The sequence below is a fragment of the Protopterus annectens genome, chromosome 15.part0, assembly GCF_019279795.1.
Source record: "Protopterus annectens isolate FY-2018-M chromosome 15.part0, PAN1.0, whole genome shotgun sequence".
In the NCBI taxonomy this organism is placed as follows: Eukaryota; Metazoa; Chordata; order Ceratodontiformes; family Protopteridae; genus Protopterus; species Protopterus annectens.
The window spans coordinates 397,460,427-397,488,306 of NC_056749.1; the positions used below are offsets into that span (position 1 = coordinate 397,460,427).

The 27,880-nt window shown below is 40.2% G+C and overlaps 1 protein-coding gene and 1 non-coding gene across 2 annotated transcripts in view; one reads left to right on the forward strand and one right to left on the reverse strand.

Annotated features, from left to right (window-relative positions):
* Positions 1-27,880, forward strand: part of RPS6KA6 (ribosomal protein S6 kinase A6) — a 1,361,734-nt gene that overhangs the window by 399,637 nt on the left and 934,217 nt on the right. Inside the window, exon 3 of the mRNA XM_044057140.1 lies at positions 18,979-19,095. Coding sequence (XP_043913075.1) covers positions 18,979-19,095 — 117 coding nt within the window. The remainder of the gene's footprint in view (positions 1-18,978; positions 19,096-27,880) is intronic.
* Positions 11,729-11,810, reverse strand: TRNAS-UGA. Its single transcript has one exon. It is a non-coding gene; the product is annotated as a tRNA-Ser (tRNA).

The window sequence follows — 27,880 nt, forward strand, 5'->3', positions numbered from 1 at the left end:
GTAAATATGTGAAATTAAGATGAGGAAAACATATATAAACCTAAAAGAGATGATGGCTGTCATTTGGATATTGAAGGTTTTCAATCTTATGTTAAGGGAAAGGGTCCTTTCAGTTATGATAGACAATACTACTGTGATGTGGAACGTAAATGCGGGGAGGGAGCAGGCATATCACTCTTACTATCTATAGAGGTTTGCAGTGCAAGCCTGGGAGATGGACAGCAGTCAGCATCCTCTCGCAACAAAATGTACCATCAGACAGGATTGAGCAGATGTCTGGTAGACTGTCACAAACAGATGTTGATTGGAGATATCTTTCTTGGTTTGACCAGGGTAGACCTATCTGCCTCACCTCTATACAGGGAACTGAGACATTTATGATGCAGAAGATCAACTACAGAAACTTGGAATTTGGGTTATTTTTGCCTCACTTTGACAGATCTGTTTCTGTACACTTTCTCCTACTTTAGTCTTGATTTTATTATTTGTTTTATTTTCATTTGTAAGTTTGACTGGATATGGACCCCTTTTTCAGTGGAGGCTAATGGAGAAAAGTAATCAATCCTCATGGTACTTCTAAAAACCTAGAAAGAAAAGCCAGAAGTCATTCTAATAGCTACCTTTTTGGCTAATGCAACACTGGCTCCTGGCTCCAATACTGTGGTAAGGTAAACATGGGAGCTGTTTCAGCATGTGGACCTTTTAACACAAAGCAAAAGGTCATTCCTGCAACCCATCTTGGGCACACTAAGGCTAACAGCCTGCTTGCATAATTTCAGGTAGACACACAGATTCCAAGGATGTCCTTAAGAATAGGAAACTGTTCACAAGAAAATCATATATAGCTAAGTGGGAAAGATTCTTTCTGGTTCCTGTCCAGGAGCCTAGACCCAAACGAGGTTAAGATGGTAATAGTCTTAGACCGCTGTGATTCTGCTACCTCAGTTATTTGCCAGAGGTAGAAAGGAACAGAGCAGTATTACTATAATGCACGTCTTGCTTCATATAGCATAATTTTCTGTCCTATTTCACACAAGACCCTTTCAATGGAAGCAATGTAAGGTTGTTCCATAAAAAAGCTGCACTACAAGTGTCATTGTTTTGTAGTTTTCCTTCAGTGATCTTTTCTGTCACCTTTATTTGACAGTTAATCCTTGCAGCTCAGAGATACTATATGCTTGGTATCATTTCCATAGCTGGTTTCTTCTTTCACAGGTTTTTAGAAAGACTAGTACCGTACGATTTTTTTTCCCAGAGTCCTGTTAGTGTTTCTAAAATAAAAGTAATTGGTTCATTTTATGTCACTGTTTAGGGTGTACTTTGCTCTTCACTGCACTCTAGACTGACACCAGCTCTACAGGCATTAACTTGAAATTATTGAGGCATTTACTGTAGTGGTAGAACATTAAGGTAGGCCGTTAAGCTGTTTCAAAATAGTTAGCGTGTCAGTTCTTGAAGTGCTACTCTTCTTTTTGCTATCAAATAAATAATATGACAGACAGTCTGCTCTAGTAGCAAATATTTAACTGATATGATTGTGTTAACAGCATAAAAGCTGTTGCAAGATTTTTATCAAACACTGTTTTACCCTCACCAGCACTAGTCGTGCAGTTTTAAATGTTTGCAGTAGGCTAATTTGAAGATATGCTACTCTTAACATAGGTTTCACATGACCCAATTTCTGAGATAATCTTTTAAAATAGATCTTAACAGACAAAATGTATTTGGGTATGCTTTAGGGGAACATCACTGTAGCCCTCAGTTCTGGCTCTTGGGATACATTGTCACCCTTTACCTTCATATATACTTTTCAAACTGGCTGTCAGGATGTTTGTTCCACTGTGTGGAACTCCCTATTTACCAAGACCAGATGCGTTTCTGGGATGAATGAGTTTGATTGAACTTGTAATCTTCTTAAAACATTAAAAAAGATTGGGTTCTATAGTTATGTAAACAGGGGATATGATAATATTAATCTTTTTCTTAGGTTTGTCTTCAGTAAGATTTTCTCAACAAAGTTTTTATGTTTGTGATAGAAGGTTTTATGGAAAGTTGTGCAGTTTATCTTGCAGTTTATTGTCTTAATGTTTAAGAGATTAAATTTATTTTCTCTAATTTTCTGTATTTCCTCTGATTATTTCTGCAACATTTACTTTATTTCCAGGAACAGCCTAGAATCACTACATAATCTGTCATGGTCAGTGCATAGTATACTACCCCAGTGAACAAACTAATTGAACAGCCACGTACGTAGGCCATTACTGTAATGGTCCAGTTGTAGCAGATAACGTTATTGTGAGAATGAAATGAAACCTTCAGTAAAGTTTTCATGAACACCATTTTAAGACATTGCTATGATACTGTGTGGCTTCTTGTTTAGCACAACACTGTATTTGAAGAAGGAATAAAAAGAAGAAATCTGTCTTGACCCCCAGTTGACTGCTTATTTAAAACAATAAGGTGGGCTGGTACCAAGCACTCTTCGTTCACAACCCAGCCTAGAGGCAACACTATACAAAGCCTATCACAGAATACCTAGGCTTAAGTTTTCCATTACAGATCTTCAGTTTTAATTGGATTGTGTGTTCAGCAGGATGCCCAAGATGTTTAGTAGCTGTTATGAGTTGGATAGAGCACTTTCTTGGATAACTGTCCATCCCTGGTAGCACTGTGATTTAAAAAAAAAAACTCATTTAAGGTCCATCATTGACAGAATGTATTTATTCAAGTATAAATTAATATAAATGTGACCACCCCCCCTTACAACACACATGCTCCTACACATAGTTGGTCTAAATTGAAGTTACCGATGTTGGACCTAAAGTTATTTTCCTGTTAGACTTGCTCTCTTCTGCTAATTACTGAGAAATTTGAAACCTGTTAGCAGTAACTGAAGCTGCTGGTTGCTACATTTAGTCTGTTACCTTTGGATGCTATATAATCCATAGTATTCAGAAACAAATTCACCACTCGCATAAATTACCTTCTGCAGGTAGGTCAGCTGACATGACCATGAGAAAATGCAGTTCAGAGGCAGCTTATGATTGTAATGCAAAAGGATATTATCATCAGCTAATGAGTATCTCTGAATTGCGTTTTTTCTAACATTAGTGCTGTCAGACATATGACAGTGGTAGTGTTTACCTTGACACCTCATACTTTGAATTGGCAGAAGCAATCCCCCTGCGAACACACACACACACACACACACACACACACACACACACACACACACACACACACACACACACACATCCTCAACCAATCATGCAGACACACACTTATAGATACCCTCTCCGCACATCCACCCAAAATTAAACAAGACACCCCCTAGTTGCACAGACTTAAGGACACAGTCACCCATTCACACCCCCCCCACACACACACAGTCTCTGAATATCTTTCCTAACCCCGCAGTATGACCTCCAAGGCAGTCACTCATACACATTTATCTGACTTCAGTATTGCCCATACAGACTTGTGCACACACTTCAACAACATACATACACACACACTAATACCCCTCCAGCACACACACACTAATACCCCTCCAGCCCCACTTATTTGCGGAACTTTACCATGAACGTTGAGTGCTTCAGTTGGAGTGAATGGGTGACCACTGTACTTTGATTGTGGTAGATTTTTCCTCCAGTTGTGGAAACTTGTTCACTTGGCAGAGTAAATGGGAAGAGCCAGGCATTTGCAGGAGAGCACATCTCTAACCAGCATTAGCAACTCCCACAGATTGCCTCATTACCGTGTGGCTTGGCCAACAGGACCTCCCTGTGTGCTGATGCTCCCACTAGCAGAAAACCTCAGCAGTAGGACAGTGTGCGAGTCAGAGGGGGAAACCTTTAGTTTTAAATCTTCCTGTTCACAGTAATCCTTCCTGATTCCCAGGAGATGGGCTTCCTTCTCTTATTTTAGTTGTTATGATTGTTTTTTACTGAGTCCACTGCAAGTCATATTGTTTGATGTGAATTGTTTGTGCATTTATCCAGTTTTGTTGTCTGAAATTGGAGTAAACCATGAAATATATGGTAGAAAAATACTTCCTTATCCCCATTTTTTTCTCTTTGGTCATTTGTGTCATTATCTGTTTTTGATACTTTTGTATTGTTAAATTATTTACATTCATAGGTGAGCTGTTATCGTTGGGTTACTGCTGTACAATTATGTGCTTTATTTAAATATGAATTTTAACTGAGTTTGATGCTTAGTTGTATACTGGTACATTTTATTTTTTTTGTAATTCTATTTATATTACAGGCTCATAATTCCATTAACTAATATATTTAATGTTTCAGCTAGTGATATTTACCTTTTATACAGCTGCTAAAAGTTTTTCTTGTGTGTGTGAAAGCAACACACTGTAATTTATTTGTCTTTTTGCAGTATATTTTCATTTACATGTGTGTATATATACACACACACACACATACACACACATACACATACACACACATACATACAGAGAGAGAGAGCGAGAGCAAGACATACATGTTTTTTTTTCTTTATTTGTAAGAAAAATGTAAGATGATTTCCTGGAGTTTAGGATTAAAATGAGTGGCTTTTAATTATTACATGGCATTTTGTCCTTTTGGTGGAAATCTGCACATTTCTTCTCTTAATCTGAAAATACTTTGGGATATAACACATACGTAATGTGCTAGTACCAAGCATGAAAAGATGTCTGCAGTCATTTGGGAGGATGATTCATCATGGTAATACAACTCTCTTTTCTCTTTTTACCCTCTCTCTCTCTCTGTTGATTTCCAAAACTCCCATGTAAAATACCACTGTCTTGCTTTTTGTTTGCCCAGCAAGATGTCCACTTGTCAGTGACTATCATCTGTGTCTCTTTTTAGACACTAGTAGCTCGCCAGTGAGTTATCAGAATGACTCAGATATTTGATGCCAAAATGCCAGTATGCTAATTCTGCTTGTGTAACACAGTAAGGTCCTAAATAACATATTTTCTGCAAGAGAAGCAGACCACGTGGATGTTACAAGAGCTTAATTTGGAGCTGGGTAAATGCGGAAGTGTGGAGAGAGGAAGATTAAAGATTAGCAATTCTAAGAATTCTACCTCTAGAGCTTTAAGCTTCACCACTTGCTTCCTGTTGTATGTGCAGAGACATCTCGTGCTGTTCCACTAAAACACCTTGAAAGTTCATTGCATAACCAGTGCTGTAATGACTCTAAAAACATTTCTCTCTTTTTCTCTCGCTATTGTTTTTTTTGTTTTTGATGGGTGATAAGCTCATGCATAAACACTTTTGGTGCCAACTCTAAAACTTTTGAAACTGCAGGTTTTTAGTAATAAAAACAACCTATTTTTACCTGCATTTTCACTGTTATGGACGACAGTTTGGCATTATATACATATAAATAGTGTTTAAGTGTGAGAAGGTAAGGGCAGCCGTGGTGGTGCAGCGGTTAGTGTTGCCGCCTCACAGCAAGAGATTCTCTGGTTCAGTCCTCGGCTGGGGTGCCTTCTGTACAGAGTCTGCATGTCCTCCTGTGGTCATGTGGTTTCCTCCGGGTGCTCCAGTTTCCTCCCACATCCCAAAGACATGCTGTAGGTGGATTGGACTCTCTAAACTGGCCCTAGGCGTGAGTGCGTGCATGTGTGCCTTCTTTGGAAGGTTGGGTGCCAGGCTGACAAGTCGACACTGTGAAACTCCACTGCCAATCATGAGCGGACAGGTGACCCGCTGTGGCGACCCCTAATCGGGAAAAGCCGAAAGAAGAAGTGTGAGTAGGTAAATTCTGTCATCTTTGATGCATTAACAATAATTGTAATTGTATTTACTAATATGTTTAGAGCACTGATCTTTAGGAAGGCTGATGCATAATAACAGTTGAAACCATTGTGGCATGTATGTAACTAAAACCACACTGTGACATTAACTTACTGTAACCTGCACTACCGTGATTATACCATAAGGTGCTTAGTACATCACAGAAGGAAAAGGACAAGAACAACCAGATATGAAGTCATGATAGTCATCTGCAACCGAAATAAACATCACATGCAAGACAGCGCAAAATACACAGTAAAATGCTACATAATAGTATAAAATAATTCACAGAATTAGGGTACAGAAAAAAGTCTCTCTAGGACTAGGCTTGTTACCCAGGAGTAAAAGAAGAATTCAGCTGTAAGAGAAGGTAGCTTTTAAAATGACCACAAACCTAAATACGTATCATTAAAGATTGGAAGAGGTATTGTTAAGGCTGTGTATAGACTAGGAGGATCAGGAAGAACAGGAGAGGAAAAACTAATAGCTGAATAAAGCTATAGGCAGTTAACAGGTCATGCTAGATAGGGAAGACCTTGGACAGAAATACGTCATTCTGTAGACGTTCTTTAATGCTAAAATATGCATTACCTTCATAACTGTGCAACTATAGCATTAATGTTAACCTCATTATGCACAGCTGATCGTTAGTCTTTATCAGGTGATGCACCTGTGGTAAAGAAGCTCCATGCACCACTCTAAGGATGGTGAGGTGACCACTGGCTGCTGCATTCTGCCCTTCTTGGTTAAACCTTCAACTGTGACTACATTAATGTTTGGCCCATAATAATGGCTGCTGGTGTTATGACAAGTTTTATGCTGCCTTTTCCACTGAATGCTCTTGTAATATTCCCATAGGCAGTATGTACATTGCTGGATTACTGTTTAGGGCAAATGAAATTAGCCTACCATGGCAAGTGTGTACCTTCTCATGTACAGCATGCAGTTGGAGTAGCTGGCCTGTCATTGTAATTTTTGGCATACACCAGATTTGCATTTCCTGCCTTTCAGAATTTCTTAGCTGATTCAGGGACTTCTGACATTTGGCCACAACTGGCTTCTCCCAAGTTTCCTAATTTTCTGTATATAGCCTTAGTAACCTTACCAAAATATATGGTAGCGTGTTCCCGTATGCTCACTCTCATCTTAACATTTTTCTTTTCTCTTGGTTAATCATTGTAAACTAGTTAATATCAAGAAGTAGCTGTTCTGAATAGTTAGATTTATACACTTAACACATTTTACTCTGTGTATCTTTGAACATTCTAGTCACTTGTATAGTCTCTGTCCACTATACATACTCTTACAATTCTTGGTAATGTAATGTGTGTGTGTGTGTGTGTGTGTGTGTGTGTGTGTGTGTGTGTGTGTGTGTGTGTGTGTGTGTGTGTGTGTGAAGTGCTATGCTGCTGTGTAGAGCAAAATGATCTATAGGTAACTGTCTCTGTATCATTCTTGTATATCCACATTGCACACCCTGTTATGCACCCTGTGTTGTATAAGATCAGCACTACAATGTTTTTAACTTGCCCACATACTTTTTACCAATAATTCTAGTAGCATTTCATTACTATAAGTCGTATATGTTTTATGTACCAAGAAACATGTCCGAGTTAGTCATATCAGTCGGCATTATGTCAGAGCAATGATGACAAATTGTGCAGTGTTTTTAGAGTACCACTCTTGAAATGGTCTCTGCTAGGTGTGTAAATCTCACACTCCTCGAATAAGTTCTAATACATGATGGGTGTTATGTATGTATTTTGTTAATGCATTTAGACCAATAAACAGTACTTAACTAGCTGTAGCCGTGATACGTTTCCCTTTTTTTCTCATATCAGTACAGCATAAGTGAATAAGCTGTACATACTTTGAAGCACTCTACTTAGGAATAAAGACTGAGTCATTGTGCATTCAAAACCACTTTGCTAGAGTAGTTGTATACCTTTAAGGGATAATTGTAATTTGCATATCTATAATGGTGCATTCATTTGGGGAGGTTTGTAGCTGCCCCCCTTCTAGTTTGGTCCTTTATGCACACCATTGTTGTGTGACCCTATTGCTTTTTTATATTTAGACATGCAGTCACGCATGTAAGAGACATTGTGTTGACCGTATGGCCTTAACACACATTGAAGTTTCTGTTGCAGTGCATCATTTGGAATGCTATAGTGCGTTTTCATTAACGTAATACTGCTTGTGTAGTCTGAAGTAAAGGAGAGAGATTGTAAGGTGTTCAAAGAGCCAAAAACATACTGAATAGTGAGGCGGCCTTTCTCCAACCACTTCAGGCTTGAAGTGCCATATTCTGCTTTGTTCTTTAAATAGGGTTTCATTTATAAAAATAAAAGAATCCATGTTTAGCTGGCAAGAGCTAAACTAGACTGGTACACGTATACCAGAGTGTTGCCTGCATTTGTGCAAATGTTAAGTGGAAGGTCTATTGCAGAAGTTATGCAAATTAATGAGAATGACAATATATAATTAGATAAGGGTTTGAGATGCAATTAAAGTTAAGTTGGCAGTACACAAGCCTGGAATCTTCATGCTTCTGTAGTTAATGATTTTGGCAGACAGCTGCCAATATTTTCCTTCACGGAATTAGAAAATTGAAAATGAGGACACAAACTTGCTGTCTGTGGTGATTTACAAATATCTTTACTTGATGGAAAGTGTGTTTATATTAAGGTGCATTTCCTTATGAATTAGTGGACACTAGTGATAATCCATGGTGTTATTCAGTTAGTGAGATCTGGAATGTTTTCCCTTTCATTAATGTTTTCCATATCTGCCTTTTATTCTGCGGTTATGGGTGAGCTGGGGCCTATCCTGGCAGCCAGTGGGCACAAGGCAGAGAACCAGTCATTGAGAGAATGCCATTGTCCATTAGATCATGTGCTTTCACAGATAGGCTGATACACACACATTTTATGAGAAAGATTGTAATGTTCTGAGACAGAACCAGAAATATTTGACATGGATGCCTTGGCAATATACCACTGCATATGAAGTTGGAGAGTATAAGAATCAAATCAATTTCATTCTTAATTCTTAATATCTTAAGTGAAACATTATAAAGCATCCCACTGATGCAGAGCCATAACTTGCCCATCTAGTGCCTAGTGCTGTTCCCCAATGTGGCACCCCTTAAACTGTAAAAAGGTCCATTCTCTGATATGATGAGGAGCAAAAACAAACAAAAAAGTCTTCTATTTTTAATAACAAAAAAAAAAACCGCGACAAAAGGCAATTTATGCTTTTAAAAATGCATCTTATACCACACACATGAAGAGCTGAAGTACATTACTCTTGACCGCAAAAGTGATAGCATTCATTTAATTTCCAGCATTCAGAAGTGCTGATATAAAAATGAATGCCAGTACTGTACTACCAACTAATTGGCATGATCTTGCCTTTCCTAACACCTCATACCCAGGGTAGCTGCCACTTTTGCCCTGCCGTAGCTACATCTCTGCAATGATGTATTTTCTCCATTCACTGAAATAAAGTTTAACACTGTAAACACAGCTGAATCCTTTTAAGTGTGGAACAAAAGGATATTTCCCAGGTCATGGGCAAGTATTGTACAAGTCCTTCCTGCCTGTAACCTGTTTGGTAGTGGCACATTTTTCTGATCTGTCAGAATGAGCTTTTAAATTTAAAACTTAAATAAATTTTTTGTTTGACAGAGCATGTTTAATATTTATCAATAAAATTTAGAGCCATTTCAGATTTTAAGGCACGTATAAATGCTTGTATAAATCTGTTGAGTCCCTTGATCGGAATTGTATTAATTGATCGGCAACTGTCATTGTTGAGTGCTGATTGGTCTTTGATTTAAAAAAACAAAAAAAAAGTCCCCCTCAATCATCCCCATGTGAGGGAGCACTCAAATGTACCAATTCCACGGTTACATAACAGTGGAGCAAAAAGAGAACTTCACTCAGTGAAAGTTTTCTCCCAAATTTCTGTGATCCTTCAACACTCACTGAAAGTATCAGATGGTCTGGAGGATGCCCCTCAGATCCTGGTTAGGGAAGAGAGTCCAGGTAAATTAATCAACGTACGTCAAGGATATGAGCTACTGTGTTTTAGTACAGGTGGATGTCACACAAAAAAAAGAAGCATCACAAAGCTAAACCTGTTATTTTCCCTCATCCTCATCTTCTAGGGAGAAAGAATGGATTTCTTTCAAGGTTTAAGACCATTTTGGTTCTAAAGCTTCCTCCTTTCTCCTGTCAATCCCCCCACTCCTCAAAAGATGGTTGCAGAGTCATTTTCCTCTGAAGATGAGGAGGCTTCTGATTCTGACCATTGTCTGGCCTAATCTCAGATGTACTCTCCTGGCCAAGTCCCTTCAGATGATGAGAAATGCATTTCACCTGATTCTCCCATAGAAGAAGCTTATTTTGGAGAGACTATCTTAAATATGATGAAGCATTCTGAGTGGGAGTCTAGGCGGATCTCAGAGGTTCAGAAAGGATGCTACAACCTTTCGGAAAGGGCACCCGATTCCCTTCCCCTGTACCTGTTGTACTTGAGGATTTTTTGAATACCTTTCAATCCACTCTTCTGTGCCCCTGGCACTCATCCTCTGGATCCCAAAAGACTAGATGGATTTTATAAAGTCCCTGATGAACTTAGATGTCTGTTTAAAATCCTGTGGAAGACCCATCTGCAGTTTCCCTCTTCACCTGACAAGTCTTCTAAAATCCTTCCCAGTGCCAGTGCCCTTCCTTCAGACAAGGATAGCAGGGCTATGGATAGGTGGGGTTAGAAAGGTGTGTACCTCCATTACTTTGTCATTCATGGCTACTAATTACCGAACCCAGATAACCAAATACTTGATATCCATTCTTGATTCCTTGAATAAGGTAATAGTGTATTTGCAGGATACTGATACTAAACAACAAATGTTAACTTTACTTAATCAGGCTACACATGTGGCCAGATGCAACATTAAATACAGCTGTGATGCTGAAGAGGTTTCATCCAGAACAGCTGCTACAGGCTCTGTAATCCACAGGTATGCGTGGTTTTATAGCCAGCCTGTTCCTGAGGACTTGAAAGCAAAACTAGTGGACTTTCCTTTAGACAAGTATCTCTTGTTTGGCCCCCAAGCTGCCAAAGTTTTCAAAACCATTCAAGAACAGTGTAAATCCATGAAGGGACTGCAGCTCACCTCTGAACCTAGATACCAGAAGAATTAACCATCCAAATATAGAAAGATCAGGTGAAACCAAACTCCGGGCTTCCTTCACTCCTACAGCCCAGTTCAGGAAATAAAGACAGATGCATTGGACAAGACATATGGGGACTGGACAGACACCTAATGAGTACAGGGCAGATGGCAGCCAGTGCTGCTAAAACATCATGTCAACATGAAGGAGATGAGGACCCTCTTCCAAGCTCTTCAGGTCTTCTCACATCTTTGGAAAACAGATGCCCTATGAATGTTCACAGACTACACAGTAGTGTGTTACATAGGATCATAGGAGATTACTAGGCTGTCAACCCAGAGGTCATTTTAAGCTTAGCCATTTCAACCCAATGTAATACCATAGAGGTACTAGTCAAATACCCAAGATTACATTTAGTGATGACTACCCACAGGTTGTGGGTGCTATCCCAGTAAGACTTTACGGTGCTGTATCCACTCATCCAGGTGCCTCTTAAACAGTGTCCTAGAGGTGCTCTGTTTCATAGGATCATAAAACAAATCCATTGAAATTCCCTGACTGGGAATTGAACATGGGCTGTGGCAGTGAGAGTGCCAAATCCTAACCACTAGACCACCAGGGATCCCCAAAAAGCTTCACTTGTATCAAGATAATGTCAGCCCAGATGGGACTCAAACCCACAGTCCCTGTCTTAGGAGGCCAATGCTTTATCCACTAGGCCACTAGGGCCTAAAACAGCACCAACGTAATTGACAGGATTTGAACCTGTGTAAGGAAACCCCAGTGGATTTCAAGTCCATCACCTTAACCACTTGACCACAATTACAACACATAAGCAAGGAGAGACTAGATGTTATCAGTTTTGCAGATTGGCACAGGAAGCTTGGGACCTTATCATTCAGAAAAAAACATGTCACTCCCAGCCACATACATTCCATCACAGGACAATGTGTTGGCAAATTATTTAAGCAGGTCCTTGGAGGACCCTCACAAATGAATTCTGAACAGACAGGTTTTCCAAGGGATTCTTCACTGTTGGGGCACTTCATAGTTAGATTTGTTTGCTTCAAAGACCAAAAAGCAGCTTTCACTATTTTGCACAAGGAATCTTTTCTCCTCAGCTTGGAGGACAAATGCTTTCACTTTTAAGTAAAACATGTGGGTTCCTTTTTGACTTCCTTCCACTACCCCTTATTCGGAGAGTCCTTCTAAAGACTCAAATGGAAGAAAACAAAACCCTTGTTAGTGTTTCACTGTTGGCCAAGACAGCATTGGTTCCCTCTTTTTTTTTTTTTTTTTTCTCCTATCCACGGGCAAGTAATGCAGACTGGCACAACAAGTGGATCTCCTCACACAACAGAAAGGGTTACTGCTTCACCCCAGTCTGTCATCCCTAAATACAGTTAAGTGGATGATACAGGCACCATTTTTCTGAAAATGTTAAGGTTTCTCAGGAAGCTAGAAGACACCACTCAAAAATCTTACATAGCCAAATGGAAGAGTTTCTCCTGTTGGTGCCAAAGGTATGGACAGGAGCTCAACCAGTCAGAGGTACTTTCCATTCTAAAATCTCTGTGTGAACTCTTATTTACAGGTTTGTCCTACTCTTCTATCAAAGTGCACCTGTTGGCCATTTTTGCTTGCGTACCTTTCACTTGCCAATTTATGTTTAGGTCTGAAGTCACGTTATCCCTTAAGGGGTCCTGCATCTTAGACCATCTTGAAAGCCATTTACCCCTACTTTGGACCTCAGCTTTATGCTGGAGAAGCTTCTTACTTTCTTTTGAACCTGCAACATCAGCAAACCTCAAATTTTGCACTTTGAAAACTATGCTTCATCTGGCTCTCACATTAGCCAGGAGAGTTTCAGAGCTTCAGGCACTCATGACCTTTTCTTATTTTTCACAAAGACAGGGTGACCCTCAGGATTAATCTTTCATTTACGCCTAAAGCAGTGAATGAACTGTGTCTCAGTCAGGCCATAAACATACCTTCTTTCTCAACTCACAGAATCCGGTGGGAGATACTCCATTCCCTGGACATTCACATACTGTTAAGATTCTATTTGGACAAACAAAATTCCATTCAAAAATATGATCCACTGTTTTTCTTTCTTGGAGTCTAAACTGGGCCAACCAGTATCCAAGCAAACCATAGCAGCTGGATCTCTAAGGCCATCTCATTTTGTTACTCTCTACATGGCAAGGCCTTGCCCTCAAGCTCACTCTAACAGAGCAGCAGCAGCAGCTTCTGAAGCTTTATACAAAGGATGAATGCCAGGCCAACTGGTCATCAATACATGCTTTCACTAAACAACTAAAAAATAGATGTCTTTTCAAGGTCTAGAGCTGCCTTTGCTAGATCAGTCCTATCTGGCCTGTTGTACAGTTCTACTGCCTTTTGATTAACCACCTTACTTTCCCCTTAGTTCTTGGAATCACCCATGTGTTTGGAATACTGCAACAGTGATTTCAGAAAAGACAGAGTACCGTTGTGTAAGAACTTACCATAACAGTAGATGCAATACTGTTCACTGTTGCAGTATTTCTTCCCACCCTCTTTCCCTGCTATAATTTTTTTCTCGGTACTCAGACTTTTGCCTGTAGTTCCTATCTCATGGGAAAAACCCTAGAAGTGAGTAGGATTTCTTGCCTCTTCATACTATGCCGCTCCTAGCTGACCAGTTTTCTGTCTTGGGGGTCTTCAGGACACTGGCTTGGAGACCGTCTGAGGAATTAAGCTTGTACATCTGCCTATATACTCCTATGCTTCTGAGGTTAGGTCACACATTTTATGTACGATATTGGAGCGGTAAAGCTTTAGTATCCCCAGCTGTATGACAACAGTGATAACCCATGTGTTAGGAATACTGCAGCAGTGATCAGTAGGACATCTACTGTTATGGTAAATTGTTACTTGTACTTGGAAGATTGGCAATTCTACTCTCAAAAATTTGTGTTCCTACTCAAGGATGGCAGGCAATACCCTAGTATACTGTGTAGGTTGCATGAGTAAGTTCTTTCTGCATGATGAGTTGCACAAATCTTTGTGTACTTCATGTGCAAAGGAAGGCAAACCCAATGAGCAATATGGAAACCATGTAGCCTGAGCAGTATAATGCAATGTCACCCCTCACCACTTGAGGAGTGGCGCTGGTTTTGTTTGCCATCTCTCTGTTTTTCCTTATGTTTACGTCTTGTGCAGTGTATCTCATCCGTCAGATTTAATTGGATATAAAGAGAAGTTGTGCTTGTTAAGCTACCTGCTATTCATTTTGGCAATGGGTGCAGCTTCATGTGGAATACTGCTGGCAAAACGTTATTACTTTTAGGGAAATTTCTGTTATTGAAACGACAGGCCATAACTTAATATCCCATTTCACTAGAGTGTGAGAGAATGTCTCGTATGTTTGAGTTAGGTTGTGGCTGCTTTAGTGAATGTGTGCAGTAGTGAGTGTCCTTATACTTGGTCTAATGTAAACTTATGGGTTTTAATCTGCCTGCGTTGCTGATAGGTCAGATGGGGTGTAAAAGATCACATGGTACCTATCAAAAGGAGTAGGGAAGGTTACTGAATTGTATTCGAAATACAATTTTGGGTCTCCCCTGAAAAGAGTTCACTAGACTAGTGGGACTAACCTAGTCAGCAGTTAATGAATTAATGAATGAATGAATAAACTTGTTTAGTTTCTAATTCGGAATTTCCAATTGCATTTTCAGTAGGATATCTTGTTGCTTGTGCATTTTCTATTTATGTTGTGACAGTGATTCGAATTGTTTTCTTTGTGCTTCATTTTAAGTGACCGTATTAGTAAGTAAGGGAATGGAGTGCTACAGAAAATGTTTTTTACCATTGTTTCATTTAGCTGAAACTTTGACCACTGTATTTTATCCTGTAGATGTCAGCTAGTAGAGTCTCAGTGAAGTATAAAGGAAATGCAGTGGTACAACCAAGTACAGAGTTTTCTTTGGTGTCATTTTTGAGGTTAAGGTGCTGCTGAGACCATGGGGACTGTACTATTGCTATAAATACTGACCGTCTTCATACAGTTGATAATGTATAACTGTTCACATTTCTCTGCACAAAGATGCGAAGACTCCCGTTGTTATATATTCATAAGTAACTGCGAGACAAGCCCACTGAAACAAAGTGCCCCTTTTTAGGGGTGACCCAGGAGTGTTGCCCGGCTAAGAGGCTTGCTCAGAGTCGCACAGCAGGAAAGTGGAGGCAGAAGAAATACTTTGTACCCGTTACTACAGAAAACAGTCCACCAACAGCCCAGTCTCAGTCCCCTGCACTAATTGCCAGATACTGAGATTTTTCTCCAGTGTTTTTTTGGATGGCAATATAATGAGAAGGAATTGATTTTTTTTTTATTTTTCACTTTGGGTAAAGTCTGACAGGATCTTAGGCACACAAAAAAAATCACATAGTGGATTACACCATGTTAAAGGTTTAACAGTACTATAATGTCATAATACACTTCAGAACACAATACGCCAAACTTGCATAATGTTTACATAAATAACTGCATCCATTTTAAAATTGATCATTCTCATTTAACTGTAACAAACACTTGGTATTCAATGTGTCATTTAATCCATGTGGTATAGTAGAATCAAATTTAGTTTGTCAAACTGATTTTCTTTTACAGAATAATGTTTGGATACAACAGATGAATTTGTATTTAAATTGTGGTGTAATGTTATTAAAACGTGGCCATTCTGGTTAACAGATTGCTTTCTGTAGCCTTGTATTTTTAATGACCTGTTTACTCTCTGGATTCTACCAGTGCTTCAAGCTACAGCTTTTTGTGGTCACTGCTAAAGAAAAAGTGCTTATCTTGTGTTAAGTGAATTATGTGCTTCCATAACACACACTGAGCACTTCTCATGTATTTCTGTTAGCACTAATTTTATTTAATAACATTTCTTTGAATCCTTCAGTCTTTTTTTTTCTCACTGATGTCCATTATTCAAAGATTATTACTCATTGTTATTGGTGACGGGGAACTACAGAAACAGAAATGCTTTCTGAAGGTTAAGCCCTGCACTACAAAAACTACAAGCTTTTGGAAAGGAAGCAGTTGTGTTTCATTAATAAAGCCCTTTAACTTCTGATGTACAGGTAGAACATGAGCAGTACCAAGCATGTTATTTGATATCCTCTGGGCCACACTGGGCTTGGTCTGTCATGCTTATTTACCTTTGGTGAATGCATACTTTGACTTGGATAGTTGCCACATTTTTACTTAGTAGGACCATCTAGGCGAGCAGTAAGACCATGTGCGAAAGCAGTAATGCCCTAAAGGATGGGGTTTATAGGAAAATAATGGACTGCCCATTAGTTTTGTAATGCTAGCTTCCAGCTGAAGGCCTTCTACTGCATTGTTTATTATTTCCCTATAATGCCCATTTAGTAGAGGATCATTGCACTTACCATATGGCTTTCTTTATTGGTAAGTTTTCCAATTTTGAAAGATGTTTTGTTTGTTAATTTGTAGAAAAAAAGCCCCTTTTTTTAACTTTTAGATATGGATACATAATTGCCAGTAAAATGTGTATCTGCTTGCAAATCTGTGTGTGTTTGTGCTTTTGTGTCCAAGTTTTTATGTGGTTGTTTGTCTCTATGTAATTTATGTCTGTGAGGCTGTGTGTTTGCGTGGTTGAAAACCAAGAAAGAGTTCTTGTTTGACAACTGTCAGAACAGATGTCAAACTGCCATTCATTATTAATAGAAACAGTTGCTTGAGGGTGGAATGGGTGGAGAAGAGTGTCAGGAGTGGTTTGTGACAGACTGGTATCAGTAAGAGTGAAAGGGAAGGTCTGCAAGATGGTAGTGAGACCAGCTATGTTGTATGGGTTGGAGACTGTGGGACTGACGAAAAGACAGGAGTCTGAGCTGGAGCTGGTAGGGTTAAAAAATGATAAAATTTGCTTTGGGTGGGACGAGGATGGACAGGATTAGGAATGGGTATATAGAGTGTCAGCTCAGGTTGGATGATTTGGAGATGAAGCCCGAGAGACGAGATTGCTTTGGTTTGGACTTGTGCTGAGGAGGGATGCTGAGTATATTGGGAGAAGGATGCTAAGGATGGAGCTGCCAGGTAAGAGGAAAAGAGGAAGGCCTAAGATAAGGTTTGTGGATGTGATGAGAGAGGACATGCAGGTGGTTGGTGTGACAGAGCAAGATGCAGAGGACAGGAAGAAATGGAAAAAGATGATCCACTATGGTGACCCCAAATGGGAGCAGCTGAAAGAAAAAAGTTGCTTGTAGTGAACTAGTTACAATATGACAAGAGTTTGGCCAACTGTGAGACAACTTCAGTAACTACAAGAACTGAATCCATTATCTTTGAACTGCTGCAGATTGTTGGTTATGACAGCTGTCAAGTGCCATGGCAAATGAACTGACATTAGATATTACTGGTGTAACCCATCCAAAGTGTGATGGTCTGTATTTTCTAACTGAGAAAGTATACAGGATACATGTCAGCCTACCAACAATTATGTCTGATATTCATTTCGCAGCTCTCAGGTTAGTTGTTTGACTACAGGAGTCTGTGTTTGTTTTTTTTTTTGTTTGTTTTTTTTTGCAGGGGGGATGTTGCTTTGTTTAAGAATACTACTTCAATGTTTCTGTGGTCTGACTACTCAACTTTTAACATTAGTGAAGGATACCTGAAAAAATTAACTCAGTCCTGTGCAAGTGTATGAGTATATACTTTGCCATAACAAGCATTCATATAATGTAGTGGCACATCAGAGATTAAAATACGGCTTGCATTCTTTATATAGAAGTGGCAGGGATTGTGCACATGAAGTATACGTGCTACGTGAATGATCTTATTGCCGCATAGAAATGACTGTGGCTTTAGAATTCTGGATCGGGTAGGAGTGAAATAGAAACAATGCTTTTCAAGTTTCTGTGTCCTGATTTTCCAAGACTGGGGTAATTCAGAAACCTCGAGTTAGGTCCATTATCCCACCTGTGACCCAGAGCATGACAGGGCTAACAAGAACTGGAGTACAAAAGATTAGTCCAGATAAAAATCCCTTAAACTAACAGATGTAGGAGACTGACTCTCCGATGCAATCCCGGTGGGTGGAATAAAGTCACCTTGTTGAAGTTTCAAGTAATTTATTCAGTTAAGTAGGTAGATGGACGAGTGTTTTTGTTCCAGTAGGACACAAGGAGCATATGAAAGGGAGAGTGTCTCCAAAATATGCTATCAGAACTATTTTTAACTGGACTAATCCCTTATACTCTTATTTTCCAAGACTTGATAACCTTGACAGAACTTGTGTAAGTTTCAGTACTTAGGCAGCATTGAGAGATTTCCATATATGGTTGTAATATAGTCTGTTAAGTCCCTTTGAATACTATTATGGTTAATGGGAGCTTTTCGTTTTTGTACAACACCTACTTGAGTTTGTCTTGCTTGGTGCCCAGATACAACAGAAAATCAAAAGTGAGCATTTTCAGTGAGAGTACAACTAAGGCAGGAAAGTAACAGCTACTTGGATGGTGTTATTCCTGTGTAACTTTGGTTTGACAGTACAGAAATAGAAAGTGTGCTTGTATTAAGTAAATAATTTTGAACAAAATGGGAATATAAGGTATTGATTAACAATAACAGCAGTCTTTCATACCCATGTTGTGATAGATGTGTGATAGTAACCAGAATACCCTGAGTGCATTATCAAGTGACAGTTAATGATCTAAAAAATGCAACTTGGAAATGTCTGCTCACAAATAACCAAGGATTCATTCTGAAAAATGATGCCATGTTGTTACTTCATAGTGGGTAGTTTTGTTTTATTAGACTGCCATTGAGTAAACAGTATGCCTTATTGTATACTCATTTACCTAAATTGTATGCCTTCTGCAGCCACTGGGTTAGTGTTGTGCATAGGCCCATGTGAGTAAACTTCTTGCAGATATTTTTATGCTGATGTTTCTTTTCAGTAACTTGGTGAATATTGATTCTTTAGGATGAAGGAAGTTTCAAGGAGATTCCTATCACGCATCATGTGAAAGAAGGTTGTGAAAGGGCGGAACCTTCCCAGTTTGAACTACTAAAAGTACTTGGTCAAGGATCGTTTGGTAAGGTAAGTCTAAAGTGACACATGCATTTTTTGTCTTATCATATTTCAGTCTATGTGCTGAAAATAGAGTTGTACTCAGAGCATGATATTAAAGTAATAAAAATTGCCCAGAGGTAAGAACTTTTTGGCACTGCTGTTTTCTTTGTGTTAACTTAGACCATTCTATTTTGCCTTAATTTGTTTCACTGAAGGGATGATCTTACATGATCCAGTCCATCCACTTCAGCAATTAGGGCTAGCTGCTTAGAGGCACTATTCTGTTTGATATCCCCAGGCTTACATTCCACCTCTTCTCTCACAATAACCTCAGTACCTAATCTTTTTTCCTGATCTCGTTGGCCGTTGAATAGCTTTCTTCAGAGAAAAAGGCTCAATACTTACTTCAGGTAAATCTGAGGTTTGTGGCAATTTCAACTACCTTTTCTTTCAAGATTATTCCTTTTATGATTGTTGAGCTTCAACTCATTTTTCAGGTCAGGTCTTACCGCTTTTGAGAGAAAGTTCTGTCAGAAACTTTTTTTTAACTTCCCCTGCTCATGTGGCTTCTAACCACTGTTTAGGATTATGCAAATTTAGGAGAATCTTTCCCTTCTATTATGATCTATCCTCTAGGTTTTTGCAGTCATAGTGTGATTAGTTTTTAGTGAATTTTGAGTCAGGATGGGTTTAGTGCAAGCATAAGAACCCACTACTATATGTGTATGTCACCTGCTTAGGTTACTATCATTTACAAGAGGCTGGTGTAATCAGTAAAAGATTCAAGCCTAGGTCTTCAACAGGTAGAAGAAACAAGTTAATTCTGAAGGCATCACTCCATATGAAAACCTTCTCAGATAAGTCTAAACTTAATAAAATTGAGAAACGTAAAGGGGTTGGGGAAGCACCAGTGTACAGCCTCCTTCAGGGTTCAGCCTGAGAAAGCACGTGATTCAGGAGTATATAATTTTGAAGTGGCTGTTTTTGAAGAAATGGCCCTGTTAGGGTCTTTAGCAGTGTTTGTCTTAAGAACTTGAAGTACCCCAAATTTCCCAACTCGAGGCCTCTAACAGATCTCTCTGTTCCTGTGAACTTGGACTGGGAGATGATGATGATGAGGGCACTAGTTAAGGACCAAATAATGATGGGTGTCCTCTCTTTCTCCTCTTACTCTAGGGTGATGCCTGAGACCAGTATCTCTATAACTCCACACTATCCCTGTGTTCATTACTGTTAGACTGAAAGCTGAATCTCCCACTAACTGTAGATGTCACTTTTGCCATTCATTTTGGTTTTGGTAAGTCCATCGTTTGTAACACTGGAGGTGACTTGTTTAATGCTGAGTGTTTCTAGGACCAGAAATGTCAACATACATGTGTTAACACTTGTACAATTCATGGGCCCAAAGTCAGATAGAATGATGTCACCATTGTGGGAGGCTTTACCATTGGCATTTTTGTTGAAGTTTAGAGGTTTGACATTGATTTTTTTGGCTCCAATGGCCTTGACACGGCTGGACATGTGGGTGCAGGGTGCCTTGATGTTACAGAATATGCAGATGAATAAAACATTGATGTAGCAATACATGTTGACTGACCAATCTCTGGGTCTTCCAAAGGCATTGATCTCAACTCCAGCACATATCAATGTCCTTCCTTAGATCATTGTTGCAGTACTCCAATACTATTGGGTTATCTCACCTAGATAATCCGATGTCTGGCCAGGTTACCAAAGCAAAAAAAACCTTCCATATGGTCATATGTCTGATGTATAGCCTAAGCCCTTGGTGTAAGGGTACATAAGTGGATTTATGAGTGTAGGGTCATCAGGCTGTCTCACTACCAGTCCAAATGCAGGTGTCATACCCCTTGGTTTGTTTCCTCGTATGGAAGTTGGTCCCCCTTTGCCTTTGCTTATTCAGTTAAGTGCCCCATTGGGGAAACTTCATTTTTTCCTTTTCTTTGGTGTTTAAGTCTCTGTTATATGTCATCTAACAGAGGGAAAAGTGATAGTAGTAGGCAGATTCTTTAGAAGAACCTCCACTCTCAGTTCTTGTTTTGTCCTGGGTCTGAACATTTATTTATTTATTTCAGTTTGATGACCGGGGAGGTCCACTGGGCTCAGGAGCCCATTTTCAGTGGAGGCCCAGGGAGAAAAGCTCCACATTACATAAAAATATCAAAGATAAAACAAAAGAAAAAACAAAAGATAAAACTAAATTCAGTTCAAAGATACAGATACATGTAGATGCAACAGTCAGCTAAGTGATAAGAATACTGGTAGATTGCGAATCAGAGACATTAAGAGGTATAGTATTTACATAAACACATGAGTTGAATATTGACATATTGACATACGAGTCATATATTGACATACGAGTCATATATTGACTTGGTTGGTTACATAGTGTCTGAGTCATTGTTATGGCAGAGTAGTAGAACAAGCATAAATGTTGGGGAGGGGAATAAAGGGAGAGCAAACTATTTACAATACATACATATATACACATGACAACAGTAGACAGAAAGTAAATCCAGGAACAAAGCTGATGGTAGTAGGAATTAGTATAGAAATACAGTTAGTGTGTGTGTAGAAAAGCCTAGGTGGGAAAAGTGCAGTTGCACTTCCACCTAGAGAACAAGTAGGAATGGAGTAGAGTTTTGAAGTTGTCAGAATTTTCTGTTATTCGTAAAGAAGGAGAGAGAGAGAGTTCCACTTTTTGGCTAAGGAAAAAGATAGGAGGTACTGCCCGGCAGGTCGCTTTGGTTTATGGACAGTGAGTAGGTTTAGATGAGCAGATCTAAGTGGCTTGTTAGGGGTGTATGGTTGTAGGATGTTGGATAGTGCAGGACATTTAGAGGGTTAAATAATAGCCTGTGGGCAGTGGTAAGTTGGTGGTTGTCTAGAAGGTTGGGAAGTTCTAGCCAGTTTAGTGAGCGGAGTGCAGAGCAATGGTGGGAGAAGTGTTTGGCTTTGATAGTAAATTTTGAAATTTTATTATAACAACTTTCCATTTTTGAGGAGATGGAGGCAGATAAGTTGGTTAATAGAGGGGCACCATATAATAGTGATGGAAGAAGATAGGTAGTGGCGAGGGTTTGAGTAGAAGGAGAGAGATAGTGGATGTTTCTATATAACAGGCCTAATTTTTTATGTGTTTTCTTGATGTTGAGATGAATATGTGTGTCAAATTTTAGGTTTTCATCTATGGTGACCCCAAGGAGTTTGGCATAGGGAACAATTTTCTATGGCTGAGTTATTGTGGCTTCTAATTTGGAAGGACTGTTTGTCGAGAGAAGGATTTTGAGGGGGGGAAGAGTAGTATTTTGGATTTGTTAGCGTTTAGAGCTAGGTGGTTTTGGAGCATCCAGTTCTCAGTGGTGGAGAAGGCAGTTTGGGTGTGTGCTAGAAGTTCAGGGAGGTTGGTGGCACAGCAGATTAAAGTGGAGTCATCGGCGTATTGTACGATTTTGGTGTTTGGAATGGCAGAGTGGAAGTCATTGATAAAGATGTTGAAAAGCAAGGGGCCAAGAATGGAACCTTGGGGAACTCCAGTGGGGGTAGGAAGGAAGCTAGATGTACCTTTCCTCCATTTTACAGCTTGAGATCTATTGGAAAGGTAACTTGAGAACCAGGATAGTGTATTGTGTGAGCTAGGTGGCTAAGGAGATGAGAATGGGAGATAGTGTCGAAAGCCTTAGAGAGATCTAGTAGGACTGTTGAAACTATATTACCAGTGTCACGGGCACGATTGACTATATCAAGGAATGAAAGTAGAGCAGTTATAGTGCTATGGCCATGACAGAAATCATGTTGGGTGTGAGAGAGGAGGTGGTTTTCAGTAAGGAAAAGCATTAGCTGAATCTGAACGCATTTTTCAGTATTTTAGAAATTGGGGAGAGGATGGCTATGGGGCGAAAGTTTGAGGTATTATTATTTATACCTCCTTTATGGAAAGGGTGTATAAAGGCAGCACACCACAGCTTGGGGACATATGATTCCTGTATGGATCTGTTGATTAGGATGCTAATGGGGAGGGCGATTCCATCTGCGGCAATTTGTAAGAATTTAGATGGAATGTTATCTGGGGCATTAGAGCAAGGTTTCAGTTTGCTGAGAAGTTTTTTTATATATGAGGTAGAGACTGGATTGAGTTGAAAAGTGGGGGGAGGGTTGGGTTTGGAGCCTGGGGTAGAGTGACTGAACTGTGAGGATGGGTTATTAGGGAAGGACTTATTTAGTTCAGCTATAGAATTAATAAAGGAGGAGTTGAAAAGAGTGGCAATTTCTGTGTCTGACTTGGTAGTGTCAGGGCAGGGATTATTTTTGGTGCCTGGGTTGAGAAGTGAATTAATGGACTTCCAGAATTTTTGGGGGTTTTTAGAGTGGTTGGCTTGGAGAGTCATAAAATAGGATTTTTTGTCTTTGGATATATGTCTTTTAGTAAGGTTGCAGAGTTGCTTATATTGAATTAGGGTCTCTGGTTGTTTATTGTGCTGAGATAATTTCCAGCATTTATCTCTCTGTAGCATGAGTTTTTTGGTTTCCCTAGTTAACCATGATGCGGATTTGGATTTGATTCTTATAGTTCGAGGTGGTGCATGGGAATTAAGTACATTTAGGAAAGTGGAGTTAAAGGCCTCGACGGCGCTGTCAAGTGGTAAAGTCTTAAGATTGTTCCAGTTAGTTTGTTTAAGGGTATTAGAGAAGGCTAGAGGATTGAAGTTTGTTAGGTTGTGTGTATGTAGGTATTGGTGCTAGTGGGGAGGAGACTGGGTTGCTCGGTGGATGAAGGCAGGCTGGTGGTCACTGAAAGTGTCGGGGAGGATTCCAGATTCCAGGATGTTGTTAGGGTGGGTAGCAAGGATCCAGTCAAGTGTAGATTCTGGAGGATTGATCTTGTTGGGTCAAGTGATAGAGTTGGTTAATTGAGTGAAGTTGAAAAGATTGATAGCTATGGCTGGGTTAAGGTTATTAATTTTGTTCCAATCTATATTAACATCTCCTAAGATGTAGGTCTCTAGGTTAATATTAGTTGAGGCCCATTGGAGGATTTCTTCAAGGGTGGTAGTATTGTTACCTGGGGGAATATAAAGGGATATAAAGCAGATACTTTTATGAATATTCATTTGTAGTAAACCTATGACTAGTTCTGCATTATTAAACTGTGGAATGGGGTTTGGGTAAGGAATAATGGGGAGTATATTGGAGAATATCAAGGCTACTCCTCCACCTTTTCTGTTTAAGCGATCAGATCGAAGGGCTTGAAAGCCAGGGGGTAGGATTTCTGAGTCAGAGATGGTAGGTTTTAGCCAAGTCTCAGAGATGGCTACAATGTCTGGAAGGTTGTGGTGAAGCCAGGCATGGAAAAGAGTGGATTTATTTCTCAAGACTTTGGGAGTTGAGAGTAACTATTTATTCCAAGATCCTTGTGTACATGTCTTTCCTTGTTAAATGCCTACTTAGAGACCCAGTTCTAGAAGTGCCTTACCCACTGCAAAATGGTGAAACCCTCAGCATCCAATGTCCCACTCGTACTTAAAAGAAATTGAAAATACGTAGACCTGAACCAGCATCTGTCCAGTTCAACTTAGACTTACCCATTTAAGTTTTGCAGGAAACCACACTATGTCCGATCACTTCAGTCTCTTGCTACCATGACCCGACTGGAGGCAGGTATGGCATCTTGATACTGGCATGTCTGATATCTTACTGAGACTATTGAGAAGGGGGAAACCAGGCCTAATGTCCTTCTATCGTGTTGTAGTCTTCATAACATGGGAAAGATTCCAAGCCTGGGTGACCCAAATGTTCAGCCAGTATACCAAAAACTTAAGCTACTGCTAGGTATATGCAACACTGTGCACAGAATTCAGCCAACATAGGCCATAAAGGTGATGTCTACATGTACCATCCTCTGAACTTTTCTGCTGCCAGTCTGAATGCCAGCTTCTACCATTCATTTAATCCCTAAAGTTGCTCTACTTTCAGATGAGTGCCCCATTGGGGAAAATTTTATTTGTGCTTTTGCTACTGCATGTTTGTCATGGGTTAATGTCATCCAAGAAGGGCAAGTGCCACTGTGGAGGACAGATTCCACACAAAGACGATCACGATCAGTGTCTTTTCTGCCTGGGTCTGCCCATGACTACAAGGCCTGCGCTATTTGCTAGGTGTTTTTTCCTAAGACTCTCCACAGTCATCTATTGGTCCTCAATATTTACCTAGAAAAATAGAGGTTAAAGGATTATCGCTCACTGTGGAAGGTGCCTTGGGTCTGGCAGGTGAGCCTCTGAAGAAGGTGAAAAAGGTAAGGCCTAAATCTTTGGCTGCACCGCTGATCCCAGACATCTCTTTTGAAGCCAGTGAAGGCCCAGAGGTCCATATGGTGTCTGGTCCTCCTCCTTCAATGGTTAGTATTTTAGAAGCCATTAGGGAGGGTTTCATAAGCACATCTACAGAGGCATTTCTTATATCTGTTACAGATGGCAAGTGGAAACCATGGCTTGCTCCTTCAGACTTAGCCTTGCAGTACTGCTCCTGTCCTAATGATAGAGGAATTGCCAATGTCAGTGTCAGAGCCTAGACCTATGTTGGCCCAAGCTCCCCAGCCTAGGGCAGATCTTCCAAAGAAGAAACAAAAACATCTTTCTCCTTCACAGGATCCTTCCCCAGTTTGGGAAGCCTTTTCTTCGGGAATCCTGTATGACTTATTACCACTCAGGCCCTCCTCTACTCCGCCACCTATTCCTGTAGCTCGTCCATGTCCTTTAGTTAGTACTGCTACTGTGGACCAAGAAGCCTCTGAAGAAGAGTCATCTTCAGATGAGTCTCTGGCCTACTCTACACAGATTGACTCCCCACTGGGTTATGCTTCTCCTGAGGTTGACTCCAGGGGACTCTCCTGAGGAAGATATTTCCTTTGAGACTATTTGAAAGATGAGGGATTTTTTCAACTGGAAATGTTCTCAGGTTTCAGAAGTGCAAAAGAGGTGCTATGACCTCTTACAAATAAATTCTGCTTTACCTTCTGCTATCCAACCTATGTTACCAGCTTTTCAGGACACTTTTCTTTCAGCATCCAAAAACCCTGATTCGCTCAGCCTCATGCGCCCAAAAGGCCAGACAGGTTTTATAAAGTCCCCGAGGACAGTAAGTTTCTGTTCAAATGCCCTCCTGCAGACTCAGCTGTAATTTTAATCTCTGCAGATAAAGCTTCTAGGGAGCTGCCTTCCACTACCCTATTGCCCTCAGATAAGGACAGTAAAAGGTTGGAGGGGCTTGGAAAAAAGTTCTACACCTCTTCCACTCTGACTTTTAGGGCCATTAGCTATCAAACACATGTGTCTAAGTATGAACTGGCCCTACTTTCTCAGGCTTCTAAGATGCTTACAGATCTTCCAGACTTGGCAGCCAAGTCCCAACTGTCTTCACTCCTGACACATTCTTCCCAAGTTACCAGACACTCATTAAATGCAGTTATGATGCTAAAGAGGTTTCTGCTAGATCAGCAGTATCTGGATCTTTCCTCAGGAGGTACTCCTGGCTAAGGCTGCAGCCTTTGTCTGGGGATTTCAAGGCAAAAATTATGGATGCACCCCTGGACAACTCTGCCCTTTTTGGTGAAAATGCTACTGCCAACCTCAAAACACCCCAAGAGAAAGGGAAAGAACTCCAGGAACTGAGACATATTCTTGTCTCTCCAGTTTTAATGAACCACAGAAATTACCCTTACAAGCCTAACTTTATAAGGAAAAGAACCCCAACTTCTTTCCAACCTCACAAGAGCTCATGCTGACAGACTCCAGCTAGGTCCCTGGTATCTTCATCCCATAAGACTCCCTTTCCAGACAAGCTAGGTAGTCTGTGAATACCTGGCAATACTCACAAAAATCCTCTCTCCCAGCACCTTTCTCACTCCCTATCTACCTGGACAAGCATTACCACAGAGAGATGGGTCCTGTTCGTTATCCAAAATGGTTATTTCATGACCCATCCCTCTCTTCATGGGCATCCCACAACCCCCAAGGGCCCAGATCCATCTCTTTTCACAGGTGATTTATGACTTGATCTCACAGGGGACCATTCAAGACATTCCCTATATGGAAACCAGAAAAGGCTTCTATTCCAGGATGTTTAGTCCCCAGGAAGGATGGTCCTTGGAGACCAACCTTGGATTTGTTCCAGCTCAATTTTTTTTTCTTACAAGTTCACACATTCAGGATGCTCACACTACAAACCTTGTTTACACTCTTACTCCCTCAGGCTTTTCTGATTTCACTAGACATCCAGGATGCATACCGTCCTATTCCCATTCACCCTGTATTCAGGAAATTCTTATGGTTTTCAGTTGCTTCCTCTCATTTTCAGTTTTGTGCTTTGTGAATATCCTTGGAGCCGCAAAGAGTCCAAAGGGCAAAGTGTTTGGCTCCAGTCATTGCCTTCTACAGACTACAGGGAATTGTTATCTATCCTTACCTGGATGACTTGCTTATACAAGGAAAACATCCAGACATCCAGTAACAGAACCGTTAGACCGCCATCTCCTTTCTCCTAACTCTAGGATTCACTGTCATCTACAAGTCTTCACTAACCCCTTCTCAGGTTCTGGTCTTCCTGGGCTGCAGGTTAAGAACAGACCTTATGATGGCCTTTCTGCCATTACAAAAAATGCAATCTATGCTTACTTTCCTCCAGCAGTTGCTTCCTCTCACCTCTCTGACAGCCAAAGAATTTCTCAGGCTATTGGGGCTCATGGCTTCTGTTGTTCCAATGCTGCCCGTATCCAGACTTCACATGCGAAAGTTCCAGT